The sequence below is a fragment of the Mangifera indica genome, chromosome 10, assembly GCF_011075055.1.
Source record: "Mangifera indica cultivar Alphonso chromosome 10, CATAS_Mindica_2.1, whole genome shotgun sequence".
NCBI classification, from domain to species: Eukaryota; Viridiplantae; Streptophyta; class Magnoliopsida; order Sapindales; family Anacardiaceae; genus Mangifera; species Mangifera indica.
This window is the reverse complement of record NC_058146.1, coordinates 13,719,590-13,747,072: the sequence shown is the minus strand read 5'-3', so window position 1 is coordinate 13,747,072 and position 27,483 is coordinate 13,719,590. Positions and strand designations below refer to the sequence as shown.

Sequence of the window (27,483 nt, the reverse complement as noted above, 5' to 3'; positions counted from 1 at the left end):
TTGTAATATTCATTATTTTTTTACAGCTATGTTATTTCTTTGCTTTATTGTTTTGGAGAGTTATATACTCATTCATAGACTGAAAACATTGTACTATTTTTTTGATATAGTGGATTAGTTCATTTAGACAAGGCCTCGTGGTTTTACTCTTTATATTTAATAAGTTTCCACGTTAAATTATAATGTTCTTTTCTATTATAATTGCTTTTGATTATTTGGTGTGATAAAATCATATTTTGATTGATTATTTGTTTATGTTCTTTTCTATTATAATTATTTTTGATTATTTGGTTTGATAAAATCATATTTTGATTGATTATTTATTGTCATATAGTTAATAGAGGGGAGTTTGATTTTGGTATTTATAGTTTAACTGTTTTCTCCCCAAGAAATCTCCCTTTGCCTAGGGCTGATCCCAACTAGCTTTGGAGATTGCATGCATGAATACTTGCAATTATCAAACTATATATATTCAGTTTTAAGTATTTAATTAGATATCTGGATAATGTGTTCTAATGCGATTTGGTAATTTTGAATAAAGTGTAAAGTAATATCCCATACACATCATCTTAGTATTTAATTAGATACTAAAAAACTGAGTACATATAACATTGCTCTACTTGAAAAGTTAATTCTTCCGAGGTTCATCATTTTCGGTCCACTAAAAGTTTGCCAGAAGCTGATCAATCACAGTCTTGTCAATCTGGAAAGCCTTAGCAAGAACATCATCAGCAATGGAGGGATTTGATCCGAAGACAGCATTGGCAATGGTGATAACGCCAGGGTTTTGGCTGCTCAAGGCAGCGATTGCAACTGCACTACCGTTTCCTACATTTATCTGGAAGTGAGGAAGCCCTACTGGAAACACAAACACGTCGCCCTCATAAAGCACCTTTGTGATGAACCTGTTTTCAGGATTTGAAGTGACGAAACCAGCAAAGAGAGTGCCCTCCACAACAGTCAGAATCTCGGTGGCCCGAGGGTGCAAGTGAGGAGGGTTGAGACCACATCGTGCATAGTCAACACGAGCTATTGAAATACCAAGAGTATTAAGTCCAGGAACTTGAGTCACAGACACCAGGGTCACCTTGGAACCAACTGGGTTCGATGTGTTGCCCGGCAGATGGAGTCCGCTGAAGTAAAAATGATTGGCTTGTACAGATTTCGGGTCCAAGCAGACTAGGCCATTAACTCTTGCTGCCATCACACGAACATATAAATAAAATCAATCGCTTTAATAATAAAAATTAAAGCATATATAAATAAGGGAAATTTTAAAAAATGGCCAAAATGCCCCCCCATTAAGCAAAAATACCCAAAATCACTATTTTCAAGCCAAAATGCCCAAAATCACTGTTTCAAAAAAAAAAATGCCTATGACTTTTTTTAATACCAAAACTACCCTTCCCCTCATATTTATATAACTCTCCCACTTACTATGGGGTTTTAATGTAATTTTAGATAAATATAAGGGGTTTTTGGATATTTTACATTATAAAGGTATTTTGATATTTATTTATTTATTTCAAACTTTTTCTAAAATGTCAAAATTACCCTTCCCTTCATTTATATAACTATCCTCACTCATTATGGGGATTAAAATAATTTTAGATAAATATGAGGGGTTTTTGGATATTTGACATTGTAAAGGCATTTTCATTTTTCAACTTTTAGAATTCGAATTTCAGTTCCGTTTTTTCGAATTTCACCGTTTTACGATATATCGACTCCTATTTTTCAGATTTCTGAAGGATTTTCCGTTTGTTGCCATTCTAGGGTTTTTCAACTTTTACAATTCGAATTTCAGTTTCGTTTTTTCGGATTTCATCGTTTTACGAGATATGGACTCGTATTTTTCAGATTTCCAAAGGATTTTTCGTTTGTTGCCATTTTAGGGTTTTTCAACTTTTAGAATTCGAATTTCAGTTTCGTTTTTTCGGATTTTACCGTTTTACGAGATATCGACTAGTATTTTTCAGATTTCTGAAGGATTTTTCGTTTGTTGCCATTTTAGGGTTTTTCAACTTTTAGAATTTGAATTTCAGTTCCGTTTTTTCGGATTTCACCGTTTTACGAGATATCGACTCGTATTTTTCAGATTTCTGAAGGATTTTTCGATTGTTGCCATTTTAGGGTTTTTCAACTTTTAGAATTCGAATTTTAGTTCAGTTTTTTCGAATTTCACCGTTTGACGAGATATCGACTCGTATTTTTCAGATTTCTGAAGGATTTTCCGTTTGTTGCCATTCTAGGGTTTTTCAACTTATAGAATTTGAATTTCAGTTCCGTTTTTTCAGATTTCACCGTTTTACGAGATATTGACTCGTATTTTTCAGATTTCTGAAGGATTTTTCGTTTGTTGCCATTCTAGGGTTTTTCAACTTATATAAGTTGAATTTCAGTTCTGTTTTTTTGGATTTCACCGTTTTACGAGATATCGACTCGTATTTTTCAGATTTCTGAAGGATTTTCCGTTTGTTACCATTCTAGGGTTTTTCAACTTATAGAAGCTGAATTTCAGTTCCGTTTTTTTGGATTTTACCGTTTTACGAGATATCGACTCGTATTTTTCAGATTTCTGAAGAATTTTTCGATTGTTTCCATTCTAGGGGTTTTTCAACTTTTAGAATTTGAATTTCAGTTCTGTTTTTTCGAATTTCACCGTTTGACGAGATATCGACTCGTATTTTTCAGATTTCTGAAGGATTTTCTGTATGTTGTCATTCTAGGGTTTTCAATTTTTAGAATTTGAATTTCAGTTCTATTTTTTTGGATTTCACCGTTTTACGAGATATCGACTCGTATTTTTCAGATTTTCGAAGGATTTTCTGTTTGTTGCCATTCTAGGGTTTTTCAACTTTTAGAATTCATGACAAGATTATTTAAAAAATGAACTCAAATACGATACACATCCATATATAACCACAAATAAAGTATATCATATACATATGAACATACACTAAATATATACATCTAAACGTAGGAATAACTATAAATATACATCCGTGAGCTACTCGATACAATGAAAATACAACTGTGTCGCTAATCGTCGACGCATAGAGGTAGACGACTCTCGGGGAAAAACGTAGCTCCGTGCGAACGCCAAACACTCAAAAAATCGCAACATAAAGACGCCACAGTCACCGGAGCCCAACCCCTGCTGAGGGACATCCGACGCTCGATGTAAAGTGAGGGGATCACGTCGTGGAGTCCTCCTAGAAGCTGTCCAAAAAGTCGTCGCCTCTAATAACGCGGGAATAAAGGTCATGTACGGTCGCATGCGCTGCTCCAGAGTCCCTATATTCCCCGAATATGAAACATCTGAATCGTACACCGTAATCGACCACTCACGGAAATCTATAACTCCGGCGACCCAATGTGCGTTCTCGAAGTTTATAGGGATGAAAACCTATAAACAATGAGACATTTTAGTTACTTATCGTTGTCGTTAACCAATTGAATATAATAGAAATATATATAAACCCTGAACCAAAACTCGTCTCTAATAGAGGGTCGATGTAACTGTCGGAGTATAAACGCATGAACCAACATCCCGGAGAATTTGGTTTCGGCTAAACGAAGGAGATACCCGAAACATGTCCTCTCAAATAGTCGTAGCTGATCTGGGGTCAATGTAGCAGTAATCCGAGATAATGCAGCACGCTGTGCACGACATATCGCCTCTGCCCGGAAGTGTCTGGTCTCGTCAGGGATTCGCAGCTCGCTGTCAACCCGTCTTCTTTTGCGAGAAATATCCTGAGACAATGTAAAAAATTCGTTAGACATGAGTAAAAACAAATATGTAAACAAATGTATACGTGGAAAAAACATAAAAAGATGAAAAATACCAAATAATCAAAAAGGAAATGACAAAACTTAAAAAACAAGATTGGGAACCCTAGAATGGAAACAATCGAAAAATCCTTCAAAAATCTGAAAAATACGAGTCCATATCTCGTAAAACGATGAAATCCAAAAAAACGGAATTGAAATTCGAATTCTAAAAATTGAAATAACCTAGAATGGCAACAATCGAAAAATCCTTCGAAAATCTGAAAAATACGAGTCCATATCTCGTAAAACGGTGAAATCCAAAAAAACGGAATTGAAATTCGAATTCTAAAAATTGAAATAACCTAGAATGGCAACAATCGAAAAATCATTCGAAAATCTGAAAAATACGAGTCCATATCTCGTAAAACGATGAAATCCGAAAAAACGGAATTGAAATTCGAATTCTAAAAGTTGAAAAACCCTAGAATGGGAACAATCGAAAAATCCTTCGAAAATCTGAAAGATAAGAGTCCATATCTCGTAAAACGGTGAAATCCAAAAAAACGGAATTAAAATTCGAATTCTAAAAGTTGAAAAACCCTAGAATGGAAACAATCAAAAAATCCTTCGAAAATCTGAAAAATACGAGTCCATATCTCGTAAAACGATGAAATCCAAAAAAACGGAATTAAAATTCGAATTCTAAAAGTTGAAAAACCCTAGAATGGGAACAATCGAAAAATCCTTCGAAAATCTGAAAGATAAGAGTCCATATCTCGGAAAACGGTGAAATCCAAAAAAACGGAATTGAAATTCGAATTCTAAAAGTTGAAAAACCCTAGAATGGAAACAATCGAAAAATCCTTCATAAATCTGAAAAATACGAGTCCATATCTCGTAAAACGATGAAATCCGAAAAAACGGAATTGAAATTCGAATTCTAAAAATTGAAAAACCCTAGAATGGGAACAATCGAAAAATCCTTCGGAAATCTGAAAAATACGAGTCTATATCTCGTAAAACGATAAAATTCAAAAAAACGGAATTAAAATTCGAATTCTAAAAGTTGAAAAACCCTAGAATGGAAACAATCAAAAAATCCTTCGAAAATCTGAAAAATACGAGTCCATATCTCGTAAAACGATGAAATCCGAAAAAACGGAATTGAAATTCGAATTCTAAAAGTTGAAAAACCCTAGAATGGGAACAATCGAAAAATCCTTCGAAAATCTTAAAAATACGAGTCCATATCGCGTAAAACGATGAAATTCGAAAAAACGGAATTGAAATTCGAATTCTAAAAGTTGAAAAACCCTAGAACAGAAAAAACGGATATAAAATTCGAAAAATACACAATCAAAAACCCTAGATAAGAAAAATCTCAATTTACCCCCTCATGAAAACTGAAAATCTAAAAGGTCCACTGTGTTCTAAGGAATTTCCCCAGCTTCTCAATATTTTAAAAACGCTACTTTTCCCCCCCAAAAACAGCCAATCTTGGCTGCACGTGGACTGGACGATTTTGACGTGGGAAACACTGTTCCCACGTCGGACTGCCGATCTCTTCGGCAGTCATTTTCGGCCAAATTTTGGTCGTTTCAGCCTCCGATTTTCACATAAATCAAATCTACACCTTGTCTAACACAAAACCCCTCAATCAATTTAACAAAAACAACCAAGAATCAAAACATTTTAAGCATTATTCAAACCGTAAACCCTAAAATTTCAAACCGAAAAATCTCAATCAAATCTCAATAATATGAGCAATAATTTGATCCAAACAAGATTAAGGGAGATATACTAACCTTCTTTGCCATTTGTGGGTGCCGAAAATCAAGAAAATCGACGGAAATCAGATCGCCCGTGGGATGAACGTGGTGACGTGAAAATGCTTTGAAATTTGAGAGAAATGCACAGTAATTTCACTAATATTAACGTGGGAAATAGCAATTTTTTTCTGTGTTATATATATGGACATTTTCGTAATTTTGCAAAACTCACGTTGACGTGATAAATTTCAAAAAAACCCCACGTGGGCTAAGGAATTCCCACGTCGCCCCAATTGTTTTAAAAAGCTAAGTTCCCCCCCCCCCCCCCCCCCCCCCCCGAAATTAGGCTGAACGTGGGATAATTGATTTTGACGTGGGAAACACTGTTCCCAGTCGACTGCCGATCTCTTCTGCAGTCATTTCCGGCCAAATTTTGGTCGTTTTAGCCACCGATTTTCACATAAATCGAATCTACACGTTGTATAACACAAAACCCCTCAATTAATTCAACAAAAACAACCAAGAATCAAAACATTTTAAGCATTGTTCAAACCGTAAACCCTAAAATTTCAAACCGAAAAATCTCAATCAAATCTCAATAATATGAGCAATAACTTGATCCAAACAAGATTACGGGAGATGTGATAATATTATTTTCCATTTTCGGTTGCCGGAAAGCAAGCAAATCGGCGAAAATGACGTTCGCCGTGGGATTGCCGTGGGATGCGTTAAAAATTCGAATTTTCTTTGAATTGTACAGTGAAAATTTGCTGTGTTTATATATGGGGGTATTTTCGTCATTTCACAAAACCTGGGCATTTCGAATTTTCTTTGAATTGTACAGTGAAAATTTGCTGTGTTTATATATGGGGGTATTTTCGTCATTTCACAAAACCTGGGCATTTTTGCTTAAACCTGAATTTTTTGGGCAATTTTCTTAGACCCCTTTAATTTTGCCTAATTTTTAAAATTTCCCTATAAATAATTAGGAGATCGAAGTCCGTACTTGAGCTATTAGTGTCAGCAACGCAGAAGTCTTGCAAAGGACCAGGGTCATTTGCAATGGCCAGAGTGCAAGTGATAGCTAGCAAGCCGAGTAAGAGAGTCCTCTTTGCCATCTCAAAGTTTCCTGAACTCTCAAACGAAAATCTAAAAGAAAATTAGTACCAATTAAGAGATCAGTTGCAGTTGCTAAGCTGGAATATCAAGGAGTCTCCATATATAGGCGAAGTAGAAGTGGTTTAGAATGTGAATGGACATATTATTATATGAAGAGAGAATAAGTCAATGATAAAGAAAGCAAAGTGTGGATTGCATGTTCCTGAAATGTTGAAGTCTTCAGCCTAAACCAGGCTCATAGAGAAGACAAAAACCTTCAATCCAAATGTTTAATTTTCAGGCGATTTGTTTTCTTCGTTGTAAAGCGTTGGTTAATTATTAAAAAGCCCTAATGTTTGAAATGTACACTGAAAAAAACGTAGGCCTAATAATTACAAATTTACAATACAATTTATACAAACTGATAATTTATGCCGGAAATCCGTGTCACAAAACATCTCAACTTACATTTTCTTGGCTAACAAACACCCAAAACTCTACTTGCATCCATCAGATTTTAGAATTATGTAGAAGATTTAATTTTACATGAACAAAATATAATCCTTTAATCCTAATTTTGCAAAATGTATGCAAAAGTTATAAAATACTAAATTAAAAGTGTTTAGGGTTATAAAAATATCTTATATGTTATATATTGTGAATCCGTTAAGTTATCAAAATTATTTGTATTGAAGTGACTAATCTTTCTTTCCTTAAAATCTTTCTGAACAATTTAGATAAAACTGTTTTGTTGTAGCTTTGGAGAGCAGCAAAGGTATATGAATAGACCTTCGTGCATTTCTCAAAACCATTTCTCATTCTGGAGCTTCTTTTTTCTAGCTTAATCTTCAGTTTTTCATTTTAAGATAACCATCTAATAATGTTGCTACTGGACAATAATTAAAAGTTGACACAGACAACGATAGCTTACCTGGTCATATCGAACCCGAGAAGGGATCTAGAAAATATGATTGAAGACAAAAAACCAAGGCCAAATTTTCCAATGGACAGTGAAATTACGACAAAGAGCACTTTGAGTGTGAGGCCTGTTATTATTTTTATACGAACGCACAAGGTTCCTATCCATAAACCGCAGACATTAAGTATGTAGACCATTTCAACACGCTTCAGGCTTCGTCGGCACCTGAATCTTTTCTCTCCCCAGAACTTTCCTCGAATCTTCTTCTGCTTTATCATTTGTATAGACTTTAAAACAATTCAAGCTTCAACGTACGCCCTCTCATTCCTGGATTTCTTTAACTGATTTAGACGTTTTCTCTACAAAATGCGTTCCTATAAAAGACAGATCAAAATGGCCCAGAATATGTTGGTGTTTAGTTTCTTAGCCGCCATCGCTGCAGCCCTTGAGCCTAGCTTGCTTCAAGATTCTGCGTTTAATCTAAGATCTGGTGAGATCAATGTTCGTGGCAGTGAGGGTTAATGGCTTCTACTGCATGGACACTAAGCTTGTAGATGCCAGCCATTTTTCCTTTAGTGGACTCCATTTTGGGAAATCAAGAATCAATTACAGAGAAAAAAGAGTGACTAGGGTTGAAATACATCAAAAACATGTTTATACAAAGGAGTGAGCGAACTACCCATTCGGAACCGGAACTGTCGGGTACCCCATGTTTGGTTTCGATTCCTACTCAGAACCAAAGAAAATAGGGTAAGTTCTGGATATTAAATTTAAAAAAATTGAAATTTTTACCTTTATTATAATCCGTGTATACATAAATGTTATACATTCTAAAGCTTAAATAAATATACCACAACAGTAATATACTTCTCCAAAATACCCCTCTATCTACTTTTATGCAGAGATTTTTCTCTGCAACTTTTTCTCTCTTCTTCCTCATCTTTCAAGTGATAAAAAAATCATGCAGAAAATAGAATAAGTGTTTCAAAAACAAAAGAAGGAAGGAAAAAACTAAAAAAGAAAATGAATTTCAGATTAAGAATTCTTCAAAGTAAAGATATAAAAAAAAAAAACAACCCACAAAAATTTAACCACATCCACTTTATATCCTAGAAGAAATGACGATTAAAGAAGATTATTTAATATGATTTAATTGAAAAAAATAAAAGATTAGCATTTAATTGAAAAAAAAAAAGTTAAAAAGTTAAAAAATAAATAAAAAGGGTTAGCGTGGGTTGGCCACATGCCAACCCTTTTTAAGTTTTGAGGCCAACCCTTTTTTATATAATATAATTATATTATATTATATTATAATATAATATGTTAATTATATAATATAATTATATTTTAATTATATTATATAATATATTAATTATATAATATTATATAAATATATTATAATATAATTATATTATATTATAATTATATTATATAATTAACATATTATAATATAATATAATATATTATATTATATTATAATTAAAATATAATATAATGAAAAGGGTTGACGTTATTCGGCCAATCTTTTTAACTTTTTTTTTTCAGTTAAGAATTTTTAATCTGAAATCCATTTTCTTTTTCAATTTTTTCCTTTCTTCTTTTGTTTTTAAAACACTTATTCTATTTTCTATATGATTCTTTTATCACTTGAAAGATGAGAAAAAATAGAAAAAAAATTACAGAGAAAAAAAGAGAATCTTTGCATAAAAATAGAATGAGGGATATTTTGAGGAAGTAGATTACTATTGTAGTATATTTATTTAAGTTTTAGAATGAGTGATATTTATGTATACATGAATTACAATAATGATAAAAATTTCAATTTTCCTTAAATTAAAGGAACCTACAGGTTCTGGTTCCTTGCTCTTAGGACTCAGAACCAATCCGGTTAATGCATTAACTACACTGAGCCGGGTACCCGACCCATAACCAACCTAGTTATTTAAAAAGAAAACAATCTGATACATAACCTATTTTCTTTTTTTTTTTCCCAGCCGTCTGCTTCCCTTCAGTTCCAGCCGCCTGCTTCCAATTTCTCATGTTAAGTTTAATTTGACGGTGGGCTAAACATAAAATATTTATTTGCGGAAGACTTACATGCACGTCAAGTTATGGAATACATTAAAACTGTCCAAAATTCACTTAGTACATAAACTTGCGACGGTTATTATTACATGCAAGGAAGAATTTTCAGATCTGAGGCAGATGGCATACGATGAAAAATCTATAAATTGCTTAAGCATAGACGAGTCTAATGGCATTGTAGCCAATATTTTCTAAACCAAATCAGACATCTTCTTAGTGAAGGGGGAGGTATGATCCAACTGGTTATTAAATAGCTTACAGGTGATCAGAATAATTAACTGTTTAAAAATGATATTTAAAATAATTTTATATAATTTATTATTAAATATATAATCTGAATTATTTTTATTATTAAAATAAAATTAATTTGATGATACATATTTGAGGTTTCGGGTTTAAATCATAAGAATGAATTTTAAAAAATTGAATTTTCATATTGATTAGGTCAAAGTTAATTTTTCTCTGATTCAATTGTTCGAATTGTTTAATTCAATCCAATTAATTCAATTAAGAAGATGCTCTTTAGACTAAGAACTTACCGTATAACGCTGTTATTATACAGACATTTGTTGATCATAAAATTTTAACAATATTTGATCAAGTTTAAGTTTTGTTAAATTTTCTCGTATCACAACAATGAGCATCCCAAATTTCTATCTTTCCATTTCAAACCAGATTCCACTATGCAGGTACTACTAAATCAAATCAATTATGTTTTCTTCTTATAAATAGTTGTGTAAATTGTCACAGGCTGATCGTTCACGGAATTCTTTTGCGGCACTTTAGCTAAATCTCTAAGCCAACTCAGCCTTCTCCCTCCCCGATTACACAGTAAAAATAGCACACAGAGAACAAAAGAGAAAAATGCTAAAAATATGAATCTTATTGCCTATTCTTGCTTATAACTAGAGATAACAATTTTGATTTAAATTTAGGGCCCCGACCTTAACAAACAGAAGATTTATTGATATAAACGGGAAAAAAGATGGAGTCAGAGAATAAAAAAATCTCTGCTACTAGGGATAAGAACTCATATGTCTCCTCCTATCTCTAGCCCACCCCACCCACCCAGTCCCCGTCCTCCTCTATCTCTACCTCTTTATATTAATATATTTACTTAAAATATTAACATATTTTTATAATTTAAACTATTTATGTTTTTTTAAATTTATTTATGTTTTTGTTTTATTAATATTTATAGATATTTCATATTTGAATATTTGTTGATATTTGAAATATTAGATTGATATTATTTTATTAATTTTGTTATTTAAATAAAATATTTTGTTTAAGAATACGAAGAGAAAATTTTTTCTCGTAAAGACAGGAAGAAAATTTTTCTTCACAAAGAGGGGATAGGGAATTCTTGTTATTTCCATAACGGAGATGGGTCAAAAATGAAGATTAATATCCTCAACAAGGATAGAGACAAGGGTATTAATTTTCTCCCCACGTCTTCTCGTTGCCATCACCACTTATAACTTCTGCCTATACAAATGTTATACTATTAACCACTTATAAAAGCACAAACATAAAAAATATCTAACTAAAAAATTACACAATTGTCTATGAGAAAATTCTAGATACATTGTACAAATAAAATAGGCCAATGGACTTATTCCCTTTCAAAGTATCCTCTTATTTCAAGTTCTTACCCAATTATCAAGAAAGACGAAAATGAGATTTGTAAAAGACAAAAGATCTCGTCTTCGTCGGGGAGATGAAGATGGTGGGTTTAGGATTGCCGGTCAGAGGGGAAGATGGTGAGGGAGTGACTGTTGGAGGGAGAGAAAGGAGATGCTACCGGAGATGGTGTCGAAGTTTAAAAACTAAACCCTAGGGGGAGAAATGTCATTTTTTAAAATTTGGCCTATAGAGAAAATTTTTAGTTTTTAGAGGTTAGGGAGGAAAAAAAGATAAAATTTTAAAGGGTTAAAGTTTTATGAATTTTAACTGTTTATATGTCAGTGTTTGAGATTTTTATAATTAAGGGGTGAACACTAAGATTAGAGAATACTTTGGGTGGCAAATTGTCCTTTGGCCAATAAAATATCTCTACCCACTAGCCCATTATAAACATCTTCGACGCATCTTAGAAAACTCTAGTTTGTTGGGACATGATTGCTATCTTCACTAAAAGTGGGTTGAACATGTCCAAGATTATGTTGCACCTGGAGGCCTGATTGCACTGGCATGTATAGCCTAATTTGGTATAATTTAAAAATTTTTTGAAATTAAATTTAAAAAATAATTTAAAAAATTTTCAAACCAAACAAAACCATTTGAAGTTTCAAATCAAACTAAAATAAAAAAAATATAGTTTGATCCAATTTAAATTACAATTTAAAATTATTAAAATCATATATATATATGTATATATACACACACAAAATATATATATATAAAGAAAATAATAAAATAAATAAGAAAAATAAATTGTACACCTAATTATGTATTGAAAAATTTTGTTAAATATAGTTATATATTCTTTTCAGAAAAAAAGGGTTTACATTTTAGTTTGATTTAAAAATTGTTCAAATTATAATTTAAACTAAAAATTATTTTTTAAAAATTTATCAATTTAAATTAAACTTTTATGAACTAATTATTTGATTGTGTTTGCGTGAATAGGGGATGTACTGGGACAACTCACTATCATGCTCACAACTGCCAGTTCGTGACAAAATGCAGGCACTGTCCTTGTTTGTTCATCTGACTGTAGCCAGAAAAGATAAAAGACAATTTCATGGTAGCTTGCAAGCCACTCAACTGAGACCAATTATCAGAAAGGTTAAAAATATAAGTGCCCTTAATCTTATTCCACTTCTATTATATTATATAAATATATCATCCATAAGCTTACAAAATGTTATAATTTTAATATTATCTAATCTTATTCTTATTGTATTTTGGTCAAAAAGTACAAACATCCACTCAAAATCCATTTTCATTAGAAAATTTTAAGAGTAAAATAATATAAATATTATTTCTCTTTCAAAAAATTATAAAATGAAAAAAATTCCAACATGTATCATCAGATCTCACAAAAAAGTATGTGTTCAATCGAAATCTCTCAAATTACACCTTTTTAATATGATTCAAAAGTTGAAATCAATGAAATTACCTACGAGTGCGTTAGGGGTAATAAAATAATTTTAAATAATTAAACATAACATGGTCATTTGTCTTTTCTAACTCTGTGTTAAAGCTCTATTCCTTTATAAAGGTTTTAGGTAAGGATTTATAGTTAAAGAATTAAAGGGGTAAAAATAACCTTTCCCAAACTTTGGGAGGGACATAGTGATTTTCTCTATCCAATTTGACAAACTTTTCTCCAACAAGTTCAAATTGTATGCCACTGAGTTGGTAACTTCCCTGTGTCTTAATCAACCTAGGACACCACCAATAAAGGTGAATAGGAACCTACTTCAGTTTAATCACCTTTAATTAAAAATAATTCAAATTAAATTTGATTTGACTTTATTAAATCAAAATTAAAGGTAGTTTAAGTTTAAATTGAGTTCAGTTTAAGTTCGGTTTGAATTTATGATTTAAATATGTGAATTAGATTTGTATCTTAAATTTATGATTTGAATTCGTGATTTATTAACAAACTTTATTTTATCTGATAATGGATGAAATAATATTATTTTAACAATTATTTAATATAATTCGAATCAAACCATCAACCCAACTTATACGCTAGAGTGAGCCGACCTCTTTTGAACTCAAGTTTGATTTAATTTAAAAAATGAACCAAAGCTTTTGGCTTAAACTCAACTCAAATTTAAACGAAATAAATTTAATTTAAACGAAATAAATTTAATTTAAACTAATCCGAGCCTAATTAGCTTATGAGTCCAAGCTAACTCGGTTCAGGTCTAGCTCTAATTCCACCACCAGCTTGCACTTTTATGTAGAAAAGAACAATGAAACCCCAATAAATTTCAGGAAAATAACAGCCCCTGAAGTGCAGCAAGCACTTACAACATGTTCTCGTGTCCCTAAAAAGTGCTACAACTGATAATGCTAAAATTATAGATCCCGGTCTCATCCAAGCCATCACCAATGGCCTCTTCAATGCCACACCGACATGGAATTGCATTATTAAAGCCTACTGTAAAAGCCCCACACACCTCAGAGCCTTTCTCATTTACAACCACTTCTCCATTAAACAAACTTAACCCACCCAGATAACTATTCCTCTTCCCAAAGCCTGTTTCGGTGTTGTGTCGCCTCTTTAAGGGTCAGGAATGACATGCCCATGTCGCCAAATATGGTCTAGACTCAGAGTTGCATGGTGCTGTATTCGATGGAATACCTCACAGAGTTATAGTCAGCCGAAGTATGCTTCTAGGTATTTGTAATGACAGCTCTGATTGTTTTATTGAGGTGTAGGAGCTGTTTAAAAGGTTGATTTTTGAAGAAATCAGAGCTGATAGGATCACTTTGGTGATTCTTGTCTACTTGTGCACAAGCCAGGCGGGTCGGAGTTTGGTAGAGTTTATTGCTACTCTACAGAAGTAGGCCTTGAATGTATGTTGGGTTGGGAGAATGCGCCATTGGAAATGTACTTAAAAAAGTGTAGAGAGATTGGTGCAGCTTTAAGAAAGAGCGTTTAATGAAATGGTTTCCAGGAGAGATGTGGTTTCCCATACGATTTCGATCAAGAATTGTGTCGCAAATGGAATAGTAGATTTAGCAACATGTTATTTTGAAAACAGCTCTTATTGATATGTATTCCAAGTGTGGATGTCTAGAGCTTACTTGGTTTTGTTTTACAAAATGGGTTGCAAAGTTGTTTTCACTTGGACGATAATGATCGAGGGCTTAGCTAATTATGGTCTTGGAAAGGAAGCATTGAGAGTTTTTAATCAGATGAAAAGCCAATGAATTTTGCCAAATGAAGCCACATATGTTGCTCTGTCAGTGGCCTGTAGTCATTCTGGGTTAGTTTTTGAAGGCTGCGAGTTGTTCAGAAGGATGGTAGGAGTCGACAAAATTCGACCGAAGCACTTTGCTTGTCTAATTGATCTGTTTAGTAGGGTGGACTCTTGCATCAGGCAGAGAATTTCACTGAAACGATGAAAGCTCAGTGGGCTACTGGGCTGCAGTTGCCAAGGCAAGAAGAAAGAAGATGAGAGAGTTTGACAGGAGAAAGATAACCGGCAATAGTACTTTAGAACTAAAGCATCAAATTGTAAGTAATTATAAGGAAGATAACAAGACAATGGTCAGAAAGATAACAGGGTCAAATTAAAGCAGCCTGTTTATAAGCATGGAAGACCAAATAACTAAATAATCTGTTCTTGGTATGATTAAATTTACAGTTCAGAATACAACACCTCAAGTTGAATCTGTCAACAGAAAGGTTGGACATCTCATCACATCTGAACTTTCTTTCCAATTTACAATATGAGGCTTAAAGATCACTCAATCTTTCTTTACACATCACCATTTCTTCTACATAGAGTCACCAATTTTAGCATCAAACACCAACCAAGTGTACACAAAAGTGCTAGAACCCGGCCTCCTAAAAGTCCACCAAGAACAACAAAGAGAAGAATCCAAAAATATCCTGAATTTACCTTTCTTTCTCTTTCAACAATCTCCACAGCCTTACCCACTTCGACCTGGCTATTACCAACTACAAAGTCTTGTTCTTGATCACTGATCTTCTGCAAGTTTTCATCTTTCATGCCAGAAAGACCGATCTCGCTGTTGGAATCGGACACCTTTTCCTTTTTCTTTTCCCTCTCCTTCTCCCTTTCTCTGTTCTTCCACTCTTTCTTTGCATCACGCAGTTTCTTAGGAACAAATTTTTTAACAAATTTCCTTCTTAATTTCTCACTTCTGCTTCTATCCTTTTTACATATCAAAACATCGCACTGCTCCCCATCACAATTCGAATCTGCAACCTGAATTTCTCTCCCCGGAGACTTCAAAGCAATCTCATCAACAAACTCAAAAGAATCACAAACATCGCTTGTACCAATCAATTGGCCCTCTGATGAGTCTTCGTTGCATCTCTGAATCTCATCATCAACTTCATCAATCTCCTCCTTCGAGATAGAATTTGAAAAATACAGAACTTTAATCATTACCACGAAAGAATTGAGCACTGCTCTTGCTTTCGAACACGGCTTCAAGAAAACCAAAGCACCAGAACCAGCGGCATACTGGACCAAGAACAACAAGAACGCCGACATTGTGATCCCGACGGCCATCTTTTTAGTACTCAAAGCGACAACCGCCACCATCAAAATCTTCAAAAACACCCCGAAAACCCGCTTCTCAAACATCCCATACCCCTCTCCACCGCCATTGCATTCATTTATCACTGCCAAATCCTGAACATTACGCCTCGTTGCTTCAAACCCAGACGCCGAATTCAACTCCAAACCATCCGGAGACACCTGACACGGCGCCGGAGATAGCGGCGGCGGCGGAGGACGGGCGGTTTGAAGCGGAGAATACGGTGGAGACCTCTTTTTCGACGGTTTTTTCAAGCGATCTTTGTTCTTGACGAAGAGATCAACCAGAGAGGTGGGAAAACCAGTCTCAACGACCAGAGATCCGCCGCGTTTAGGCGAGTGATGAAGACCCGCTACCAAACGTGAAAATCTTGAAACTCTACCGGTCTTCTTCCAGGGCAAAGGCATGCTTATGTTGATAAATTGATACCTGTCTCTCTTCCCTCCTCTTCTTCTTCGAAATAAAGCGAACTTCACACCATAGACAAAAAGAGAAGCGGCACAATTTGCATAAAGATTATTAAAATTGTTGAAGAAATATTAATGATGGAGCTGTTTATATGATTACAGAATCCTAAGAAAAACTCAGAGAGAAAGAGAAAAGGGTGGAAAAACAATAACGCGGAGAAATTTAGATTGCCGCGTGCGAGAGCGACGGCAAGAACATCATTAAGAGTGGTTTGGTCTTCGGTCTCTTGTTTCATTTATAGTTTTTTCTGTCTATTTCGTTTAGAGGAAGAAAAGAGAAATTTATTATTATTATTATTATTGGTAAATATTTATTTTAACTGAAATTTAATTAAATGATAAAAAAAATCTTTTACGATTTTAAATAGAGTAAAATTATTTCTCACCCCATGTTTAGCGAGACTACAGGTTTCCATTGAGATTTAATTAATGGTGCCATTAGGCCCAAATCTCATTCAAAAAGGTGTGATCTATTGATCAAAATCGCACCTCTCTCATCGATTGCCGCTCTTTCTTTCACACATATAGTAAGCTTCAAACTCAACAAATTGTAAATGGTTAAGGATAGATACAAATTGGGTCAAGCATGAATATCCCTTAACTCAAATTCCGTTCAAATAAAAAATAATTTAATTCGATTTGATTTGATTTTAACTCGAATTTATAGATTACATTTATGATTCAAATTTATTACTTAAATTCGTAGAAGTTTATAATTAATTAATAAAACAATATTTTTATATACAATAATAGACAAAACGATATTATTTTGTAAATAAGTCTCAATTTGAATCATGATCTAAGTTATAAATTTGAGTCACATATTCAAACTATAAATTGAGCTAAAATTAAATCACAAATCTAAAATATAGATTCAAACTATAAATTTAAATCAAATTTGAGTCAAACTGAGTCAAACATCTCTTAACTCAAGTTTTGTTCGATTTCAAAAATGAATTAATCTTTGAGTTTGAAGTCAATTCAAATCCGAACTAAATTAATTCAAATTTAATTGAATTGAATCTAATTAACTTTTAAGATTGAGCTAACTCTTGAACTAAATCTGATCTTCTCTCTCTCTCTTTACTATATCTCTTGAGAAAGCCCACTTATCCTAAAAAACGTTATAAAAACTATAAAAGCCATGGATCAAAAATAGAATTGGGTGGAAGTTTGATAGTTTTCCATTTGGTGGCTGAAGATGCTAATTCCGCCCAACCTTAGGAGGAAAAATGGAATTTATTTTTTTTAATAACAAAATGCTCATTTTCAGTTTGCTGATAGTGATCATTATAATTTATATTATAACATTAATAAATATCCTTTCACCTCTAAAATAGTGGTGCAGGATTTTTATTATTATTTTTTAACAACATGGGAATTTTTTATTATGTGATTATTTCTAAAAGATTAACTTTGCTATTAAGCAAAATTATTTTAATGAATATTAATTTTATCTCTGTGAGTCTCACTAACTAAGAAGAAAAGAAAATTAACATCAAAAGACTTTTTCACACCAAAGTAGAGTGCAAACTCAAACTTCTATTTTCTAATTTTTAAAAATTTAAATACTCACCTACAAATAAATTTTTGTTAAAATTTCAGTTAGAATTAAAAATAAAATCATTATTTATTAAAAATTTGAAAAAATAAAGTTTTATCACATTTTTACCCAAAGTTTAAAAATTTCATAATTTCTCTTCTAACCTAAAATTTGAAAAGTGACAAATACCTCTTAGGGTTTGTTTTTCTTCTCTTTGGTAATGATTCACCATATTTGACCGTCAATCTTCCTCCCTTTCGTTTAATCTCTCCCTCCTGATCTCTCTCTCTTCCCTTTTTGATCGTCTTCGATTAAGGCAAAGACAAAATCACCTTATTCTCAAACGAAGACGACACATCTTCATCTCAACTAAAGATCGTTCATCTTCGTCTGAGACAAAAACAGCTGAAGAGGAAAAAAAGAGATAAAATAGGAGAAAAGACAAATGACAACCAGAGACGACAAATTAATGTGCGAGAAAAGTGAAAAAAACCCATGTTACTTTTCAAACTTTGGGTAGAGGTGGAAAATTGTGAGTTTTTTAAACTAAAAAAAATATATATAATAAAATTTTAATTTTTAAAATTTTTTAAATAAAGAATAGTTTTACTCTTAATATTAACTGAAATTTTTAATAAAAATTTACTTATAAATAAATATTTAAGTTTTTAAAAGTTAAAGGATACGAGTTCGGTTTTCCCAGTGCGTTGGGTCGGAATAAGTCTTTTGGCAGAAAATTAATTTGTCTAATTAGCATAACAAAGTTGTGCCTTAAAATTGACATTTGTAGAAACTTATTCTTGCTGGCTCCCATTATTAAACCAATTTGTCATTTGCTAGGGAGATATTTATTTATTTATTTATTTTAAAGAAAAACGTGTTTTCGCCTCCACCATTATTTAATGAAAAAAATTTAAAAAAACAAGATGGTAATGTTAGCACTCAGTTGAATTACACTGGACAGTTCAAAAATTTTAAATTAATATAAGCTTTATTTTTGTACCAATTAATCCCTAGAATTTTATAAAACACAATATCACTTAAATGTTTGGGATTTTACATAATAATAATAATAATAATAATAAAATTCAACCCATCAAAAATATATTTCTAAATATGTGCATCAGCCTTTGAATCTAAAATATGGATAAATATGAATTAAATAAATTTAAATTAACTTAATTTTGAGACCAAATTGATTCAATTTAGATTTAACTCTGGTGTTAAAGACAAAACATATATTTAATCTAACCATGAAGAAATTATTTAAAAAAAAAAATGGGACCCAAAATTTAGGGGCCAAGCATGACATAATTTGAGCGTGTGTGGGTTGATAGGCCAAAGGATTATTCAGTGGGCCCATAATAAATGATTAAATAAAAAAGAAAAGAAAAGAAAGAAACATAAAAATGAGAAGCACGTGATAGTATTTGATGAGGGTGGTCAAGTGGATTAGAGGTTGACTCAAATTTTGGCCACTACTCTGCTCTCAGAAAGCTGAGATTTTAAATTTGATTACAGCTGTTTTATTTATTTATTATTATTTTTTTTTGCCCTTTATTACATTTAAATATTTAACATGAGAAACTTACTATTTACACACAAATTGCTATTTTTTAATTACTTCACCCCTCCCCCCCCCCCCCCCCCCCTCTTTTAAGAATATGTCACATTTATTTATATTTTAATATATATAATCAGTGATATTAATATTGTGCATTGGCTTGGCATTTATACCAAGATTTTATAGACCCTTTATGGTTGGGTGAATTTTGACCATTCATTTAGACATAAGATCAGTATCATTATTAATTATGCCTTGGCATCCAATTCGTTGGTTTTCACACAAGAAACCATTTTTTTTTATTTAGGATAGTACTATTTAATTGAGTATTAACAAGAGCATTGGCAAGCATCCATAAGAACATGGGTGTTTCAAATTATTTAGTAACTAAATTGAATTGATTTTCAAATAAAACATTAGAGCAAAAAATACATTATTTGAAAATTTGGTTCGACTATTTATTTAAAAATATAAAAAATCGTCTTTTTAGTTTGATTATCGGTTGTTTATTTTTTAAAACTGGCTAACCTAACCAAACTGAATTTGTAACATTTCATCATGCTTCGAAATCAATGTCTGCGTTGAACAACATTATTGACACTAACTTGATGGTAACTCTTTCCATTTTGATGGTTTGCTTGATTATCGATATTTAATGTGATAATACTAACACATCTTTATCCATCTTTTAAAATCGTCATTGTAGATCTCAAACAAGAGAATAATGGTTTAACACAAAAACCCTAATAACAAACCATGATCCCTTCAAGCAAAGATTAGAGACACAAACAATAGGATGAGAAATATTAAACCTGATGAGAAACAATGATGTTAAATTCATCTTTTTCGACATCCCTGTTTATTCCAAAAGTCTACTTCAACATCAAATGATATGATATGATATAAGTAATAATATAAACTCATTCAAAGTTGTTAGATTTAGCAATTGGTCAATTATCCATTTAAATTTGTTGATTGAATAAATTTGGATCCAAACCCTTAAACTCTCATTAAACTTGTGTTCATTAGGTAGTTGATCAAATTTGATCCAAACTCCTAAAATTTCAGTTTCAACAGTAATGGACTGGGTCATCGGTTTATAAAGACAAGTAACACAACTTAAAAGGCTAGCCTTCAAGCATTAAAGTTGAAACAACTAATTTCCTACCAAAGTGGGGCTCTTGTTCGTTATACAAGTTCCCAAATCAATAAAAGGTGTGGGAGAGAATGTTGTAGAGGTGACATAGTCTTATCCAATAAAACTATGTAAACACTTTTTTAGTACACAAATATATACACATATCAACGTGTCATAATTTGATTGAGTGATTTTTAATTAATAATAAAGTAATATATAATTGTTTCATAACATATCCATGTGTGTATATATTTATGTACTGAAATTGTGTATACATAATATTACTCTAGTCTCATTATTATTATTATATCAATAAAACTGTATACACACATCAGTGTTATTTATATACTAAAAATGAATATATATAGTTTTATTATTTTAGAAATCTATATGTACTCATTTTCAATACATAAAATTTTATATTTATATGCAAAAAATGTGTACACATAATAATGCTAAAAAAGTCATATGGTGTATTGAAAATTTTAAATTTCAATATGCTCATTTTAAAGAAATACAATTATTCCCTAAAAAATGAATATAATAGAACAAATTAGAGGTGTAAATGTCATATTAAGACTATTAGGATTATAAATATATTTTTTAAAATATATGAGGTGAATATAGGAATTTCCTAAACAAGATAGGGGAAAATGTGCATTTGCCTTCTTCTAAGTTTTGAAAAATCATGTTTACAAACTCACTTATACTTTTTATTATGATGTTTAGATAAAATAACATAAATATTTTTTTATCATTAAAACTACGGATTAACTTTAAGAGATGGGGGATAAATTGACTTTTTTCATACTTAAATGGCAGGATATCATCATTTCATCAAACCTTGGGTGGGCAATAGTCATTTGGCCTTATTTTTACCTTTATTTCCAAATTGTTGTTCACCAAAGACTTGACTATGAATATGGTATGGAGCTAAATCCTCTTGAAAATAGTTCTTTAAATTTCTACTTTTTTTTAGAAGCAAAGACAACAAAGAATGCTTCAAAATTTGAAATTCCACACTTTGATGGAACAATTTTTGCACTTTGGAAATTGAAGATTGTTGCATATGAGTTATAAATGTACGAGTCAATCAAATAATATAGAAATATATTTGTTCTACATGGATTGGTTATTAAGTATTAGTTTGTTTTAAAATTCGAATTAATTAGAGAGACCAAATATTTAATCCAAAAAAATGAGTAAAATACAACAAATTAATTCAAATTCATCAAAGTAATTAACCAAACGAAAGAAATAAAAGACTAGTTATCAAGTGAACTTGTCAGTAGATTTAAGATTTCACTATAAATCACTTGTAATTGTCAATAGATGAGATCTAAATAAATAAATTGATGAGAATTTGATGAGTGATTATCTTAAATTATTTAATTCTTCTTTGGAAGTTGATTAAACATGTAAAAATTAAGAAATTGTCAACTTTCCTAGCCAAGTATTAATCAAAACTTATTAAATTCCTTTATGATAATTATATAATCCACAAGGAACCTAAATCTATTTTTAAATCAAAATTTCAAGTTTAGTAATTGTATGAACTAGTTGATTATCCATCTTTCAATGACGTAAAATCAACTTACAAACAAACTAGATGTTGGGCTCAAAACACTCATCAAGAAATAAACTTACAATCAGTAAATCAAAGTTTCATCAATATTAAATTAAATAAAAAATCCATCAATAGTCACAAAGATTCATAGATTTATCATAAATCTTATATAGAAAATTTAGCTACTCATAACTATTACACAAAAATCAATTAAAGAGAAGTTCATAATGCTTAAATTGGTGAGAAAAACAATTACCAAGAAGAATGGTGAGAAAAACAATTACCAAGAAGAAGAAGATAGAGAAAACTTTTGGATCTTCAAGTTTGATTGAGTGGATCTTCTCCGACTTGCTTTTAGATCTTGATTCTTGAATCTCCTTCTTGGGTATTGTTAGTTTTTCTTCGAAATTTTCTCTCCAAGTTGTTGCAAGTTCTCCCTTTTGATAAAGAGGCGTCATTTTCTTTTTATAACAATACCAACTTAGCCCTTTTTTTAATTCAACATTTTTCATTTTCATGGGTAATTATGAGCATAATTGAAAGTGATTATGACTGTAATTAACTTCTGCATTTATTTAACAATTCATGACCATTTCTCGTTTCGAACCTTTAATTTTTGTTTTAAATAAACTCAAACTTTATCAAACCACCTAAAAATATTATTCAAAGATATCAAATAAGATCAAATCTTGAAATAGAACTTAAATTAAGAAAATTAATCAAAATAAACCGAAATTTACCTAAAACAAACTAATTAAAAACTATAAATGTGTGTATAAAATATACATATTAAAGATGCATCTTTTGCTAGTAAAAGATGGTTGTGTTGTTGCACTCCTAGACCAAGAAAGTAGACCAAAAGGGATGACAGATAACACATTTGCAGGTGAAGATGAGATGGCCTTAGCAATTTCGCTTCTTGTTTTAGATGATACAGTGTTGTTCAATGTTGAAGCTAACCCAACAACAAAAGGTTTATCAGAAAAATTGAAAAATAAGCAATGTTATGTACACTTAATTTTGTGTATTCATTTGGGTATTCAGATGATGTTTTATCATATGATTGAATATTACTTTACCCTTAATTCAAAATCATATAATTACATGATAATAAATCATCTAAGCATCCAATGTCATTGATGAGCAAACAACATTATTCCAAGAACACATTAGAGAGTTGAATTCACTCATTCACAATGACATGGCTCTTAAAGTGAAAGTCAAGGATGACGAAATTGAAACCAAAGTTATTCTTAATTCTATGCCAAATTCTTGGGAAAATATTATTATGATCTTAAACCATGTGAAATTTCTTTCCACGGATGTCATAGTAGTGTCATTTTTTATAGAGGTAGGCCCATTGATAGAGATCATGGTGAAAGAAGCAAATCAACATCCAAGTCCAAAGGAAAGAAGAAAATGAGAAGTTGGGGTTGTGGAAAGTGAGACAATGTGAAGAGAGATTACAAAGCTAGAAGGTGATTAAGGGCATAATCACAATAGCAAGGGCGGGTTTGTTATCAATTTATATAGGTCGATTGGTGAGGTTATCATGGACAAAGTTGTTGTGGCTAATGTGAAGTCAAAACATGCAATATTTTGGCACAAGCGTTTAAGACACATGGGTGAGTGTAGATTGTAAGTATTAGTTAAAAGGAACTTCTTTCTCAGCTTACGTATGTATCTTTGGTTTTTTTTTTGTATAAAAAATATATGTATCCAGTTTTAAGTATTCATTTAGGTATTAAAATCATGTGATCTAGTGATTGAATATTATATTTTTGAAAAATAACACAAAAAAGCTTTCTTTTTGTCAACAAATAGGAGTAACATTTGTCAGAATGGAACTATCACATTTTTTTATTTATTGAATTAACCAAACTTCTTTTTTTTTATATTGAAAAAATTGAATTTTCAAATTTTCCTATTAAAGTTACCAAACTATTCGATTTTCCTTTTAAAATAAGTAAACTTTCACTTTTTTTTTTTGAAGATATCATACTAATTATATTGTTTTCAAAACAAAACAAATAAATAATCCCAATTATATTTGATCAATCCTTCAATAGAAAGTATGAAAGTTTGATCATTTTTATAGGAAAATCTGAAAGTTTGATTCCTTCAATAAAAAAATCTAAAAGTTCATTTCCTTCAATAAAAAAAAGTAGTTGTGTTCCTTTGATAAAAAAAGGTGATTGCTCAATACCTTATGAGGTTATTATTTATTTGATAAATGTTGATATATGTGAAACACCTGTAGGTCTTTTGGGAGGTTGTTTGCAATTTGTCATTTTCATAGACTATTTTCTTATAATGTATGAGTGCATATGCTTAAAAGGAAATATAATGTTTTTGAAAATTTTAAAATTTTCGAATCATTGGTGTAAAACCAAAAGGGTGTTAATATTTGGTGTCTTTGAACTCAAGATGGAGAGTTTTGTTCTAAAGTGATGTGAATATTGCTCCATCATCATTATTCAACCTTCATGTGCAAGAAAGACCACCAAGATGAAGATTCGGCCCAATTGTGTCCATTTGGCTAAGACAAGTTTAATCTCTCTCCAACAAGCCCAAGCCAACCTATTCATGAAAAAGGCAACCCTAGAAACCCATTTTATTCTTTTGGATACACATTAATTAGGAGGGAAATGAATATTCAATTGAATAAAACTAAAAAAACAATATTCCTTAGTTTAAGGAATAGTTAGTAAGGTTGTGTATGAGCTTATGACATTTTGAATGACTAAGTATAATTCAAGAAATTTTTGTAATATTTTATTGTACCCAATTTTTTATTATTATGTAACTGTTTCATGCCATGTAAGACCTATACATAAAGGTCAATCTCTCATGTAAAGCTAGCTTTTAATGAAAATTTTGAATAAAACTTTTCTTGAGAAAGTTCTCTCTTGAAGTTGTGTTCTTTTATCCAAACTTTGCCAAAGGGTTTCGTGGTAGATTCCAAGTTGGTAGTCTAATCTTTATGCTTGGAAGATTATTTGGCTTTTAATTGTAAGTTATATTTGTGTATTTTGGGTTGTAGCTTGTAATTTTTCCGTTATGGTGGAAATTTATAGGTTGGCTGATTGGTAGTTTGTTGATGCTTTTAGTTTTGTTGATGATGTTTGGATAGAAGTATGGTTGGGAGAGAAACATCATGAGACGTTGAATTGCATGTTTGATTCACATGATTAATGGTTGATCTTATTACTTATTCCTTCGTGTGTTTGGTTATGACCAATATTTTCAAAGTTGAACTAGACATTGACCCAATAGAAGGGTTAAGTTTAATTGATGGTCAGATCGATGAACTGTTTAAATAAATATTGAAAATAATATTTAAAATAATTTTCATAATTATGCATTAAATATAAAATCCAAATAATAAGAACATAGAAATAAACTTAGCTTGATGACACTTATCACTCTATCTCAATTGATGAGATGCTGGTTTTTAAGTTGTAACAATTGTAAATTTTTTTATTTTTTTTATAAACTAAAATATTGATTTAGCGTATAGACAATGGTTTACCCTAGTCTAATCATTAACCCCTGCAAATTTTGATTGGCTCGATCTAACTAACTATTCAACTTTTTAAATCATTGGTTATGTTTGTGTTTGAATTTAGAGGAAAAGAGAACTAAGCTTAACAAGATATCAAATAAATATATTTTTCTTGGATGTGCAACAGGAGTACAAATTATAGGATCTTACTTCTCATGAAATTATTACTTATCATGAGATTTTTCTTGGATAATCAAGTCACAAGGATCAAGGTGATGACAAGCTGATCTCAGGAGAATATTACCCTCCAAGGTAGAATAAAATTACATTAAAAATGAGTAAATCACTGATTTCCATGGAAGGATTGAAGAAATCATATATTCTCACTCCTTAAATTTATAAACGACAAACTGCCACCCAAACTTAACTCCATTATCTCCTTTTTTTTTTTTTTTAAATCATATCACCCTCTGCCATGGTCACCAACAACCTGGTCAAATCTAATGCCAAAATCACATTAAAAATTTGCAATCTTGTTAAATTACATCAACTAATGTGCAAGTCAACTATCAAAATCATTATCAAACTGCTTTTCAATAGTTAAAAAAAACCAAAATTGTATTACTAGAATCGTATAAAAAAAATATGATTTTATCAGATTATATTTATTTAATATGATTTCAATTAGATTTACATCTGTCTCAATATGATCGAATCATCTATACTAGTATTTTTTACAAAATTTTGAAAATAAAGTGGCATTTATGCCCTTCCTCTATTTAGCTATTTTTTTCTTTTAATGCAATTGGATTTTGGGTGAATATGTGCAAGTTATGAATTTAACGAGTGAGCATTGAGTCCGCCAAACTTTGGGCGAAAGCCTGAAGCTTTCTCCTGCCGATTGGGGTCCCAAGAAGGTCAAGCTGGCTCCCATGCTAATATTAAAAAATTGTGTAATTTTGTTTCTCTCTCTCTCTTTTAATTTTTTTAAGTAAAGGATACGATACGAAGATCCATCTTTTTCTTTTCTGCGATAATTTTATATTATAATAAAAATAAAATAACATAAATTATTATTTAAACTTAAGTTAATAAATAATTTTTTAAAATAGTTAAATACCCTTTGAAATTATCATTTTTTTTTCTAATATAAGGAACCCTACGAATATTTAAAAAAAAAAGCCTCTCAATTAAAGGTATTTTATAGTTTCGAAAATCATTTTAGCATTCGGAATTTAGTTTTTGTAATTTAAGTAAGAGAAAGGTTTGTTAAAAATCAAAGAACCAAACCATGTTTAAAAATCTAGACTAATACTGAATTCCTCAATTGGATAAAAAATTAGTTGCTAATCTATTTTTGGTAGACATGTCAGTGGATCACACCGGGTTGTGCCTTGTCTGCCTCAGCTTGGTTCGTCAGATTGGTGAATTATGTCGAGCCAAGACCCGTTATAATGTTTGAATCGATTCACCAGATGATAAAAGCTTACAAGAGAACCCATACTATAACAAGTAGTGCCATATTTGACCTTTAATAGGTGACTTGTGAGTTCTTTAGCCCACAAGTCTGTTAATTTTAGTAAAAAAAATTTTTAATTTTATTAAATAATTTTTTAAAATTATGTTTTCTAATAAAAAATTTGTTAGAATAATTGAATTATAATTAAAAAAGATAAAACAATGTTAGGAATTAAACACAAAACCTCACTCATCAATTAAGAATATGTATACTATTGAGCTAATTTTTATTATGTTAAAACAATTCAAATAATATATTATATGATTAATTATATAAAATT

General features: G+C 31.2%; 2 protein-coding genes across 2 annotated transcripts; both read right to left on the bottom strand.

Annotated features, from left to right (window-relative positions):
* Positions 1-661: 661 nt before the first annotated feature.
* On the bottom strand, positions 662-6,661 carry LOC123226662 (putative germin-like protein 2-3). The gene is made up of 2 exons (XM_044651166.1): positions 6,550-6,661; positions 662-1,197 (listed from the first exon to the last, which is right to left on the bottom strand). Exons 1-2 carry the CDS (start codon positions 6,659-6,661, stop codon positions 662-664), a joined length of 648 nt encoding a protein of 215 aa, XP_044507101.1.
* An 8,275-nt stretch (positions 6,662-14,936) lies between these two features.
* Positions 14,937-16,582, bottom strand: LOC123226971. The gene has a single exon (XM_044651562.1). It carries the CDS (start codon positions 16,305-16,307, stop codon positions 15,090-15,092), a length of 1,218 nt encoding a protein of 405 aa, XP_044507497.1. The 5' UTR covers positions 16,308-16,582; the 3' UTR covers positions 14,937-15,089.
* Between the last annotated feature and the right edge of the window lie 10,901 nt (positions 16,583-27,483).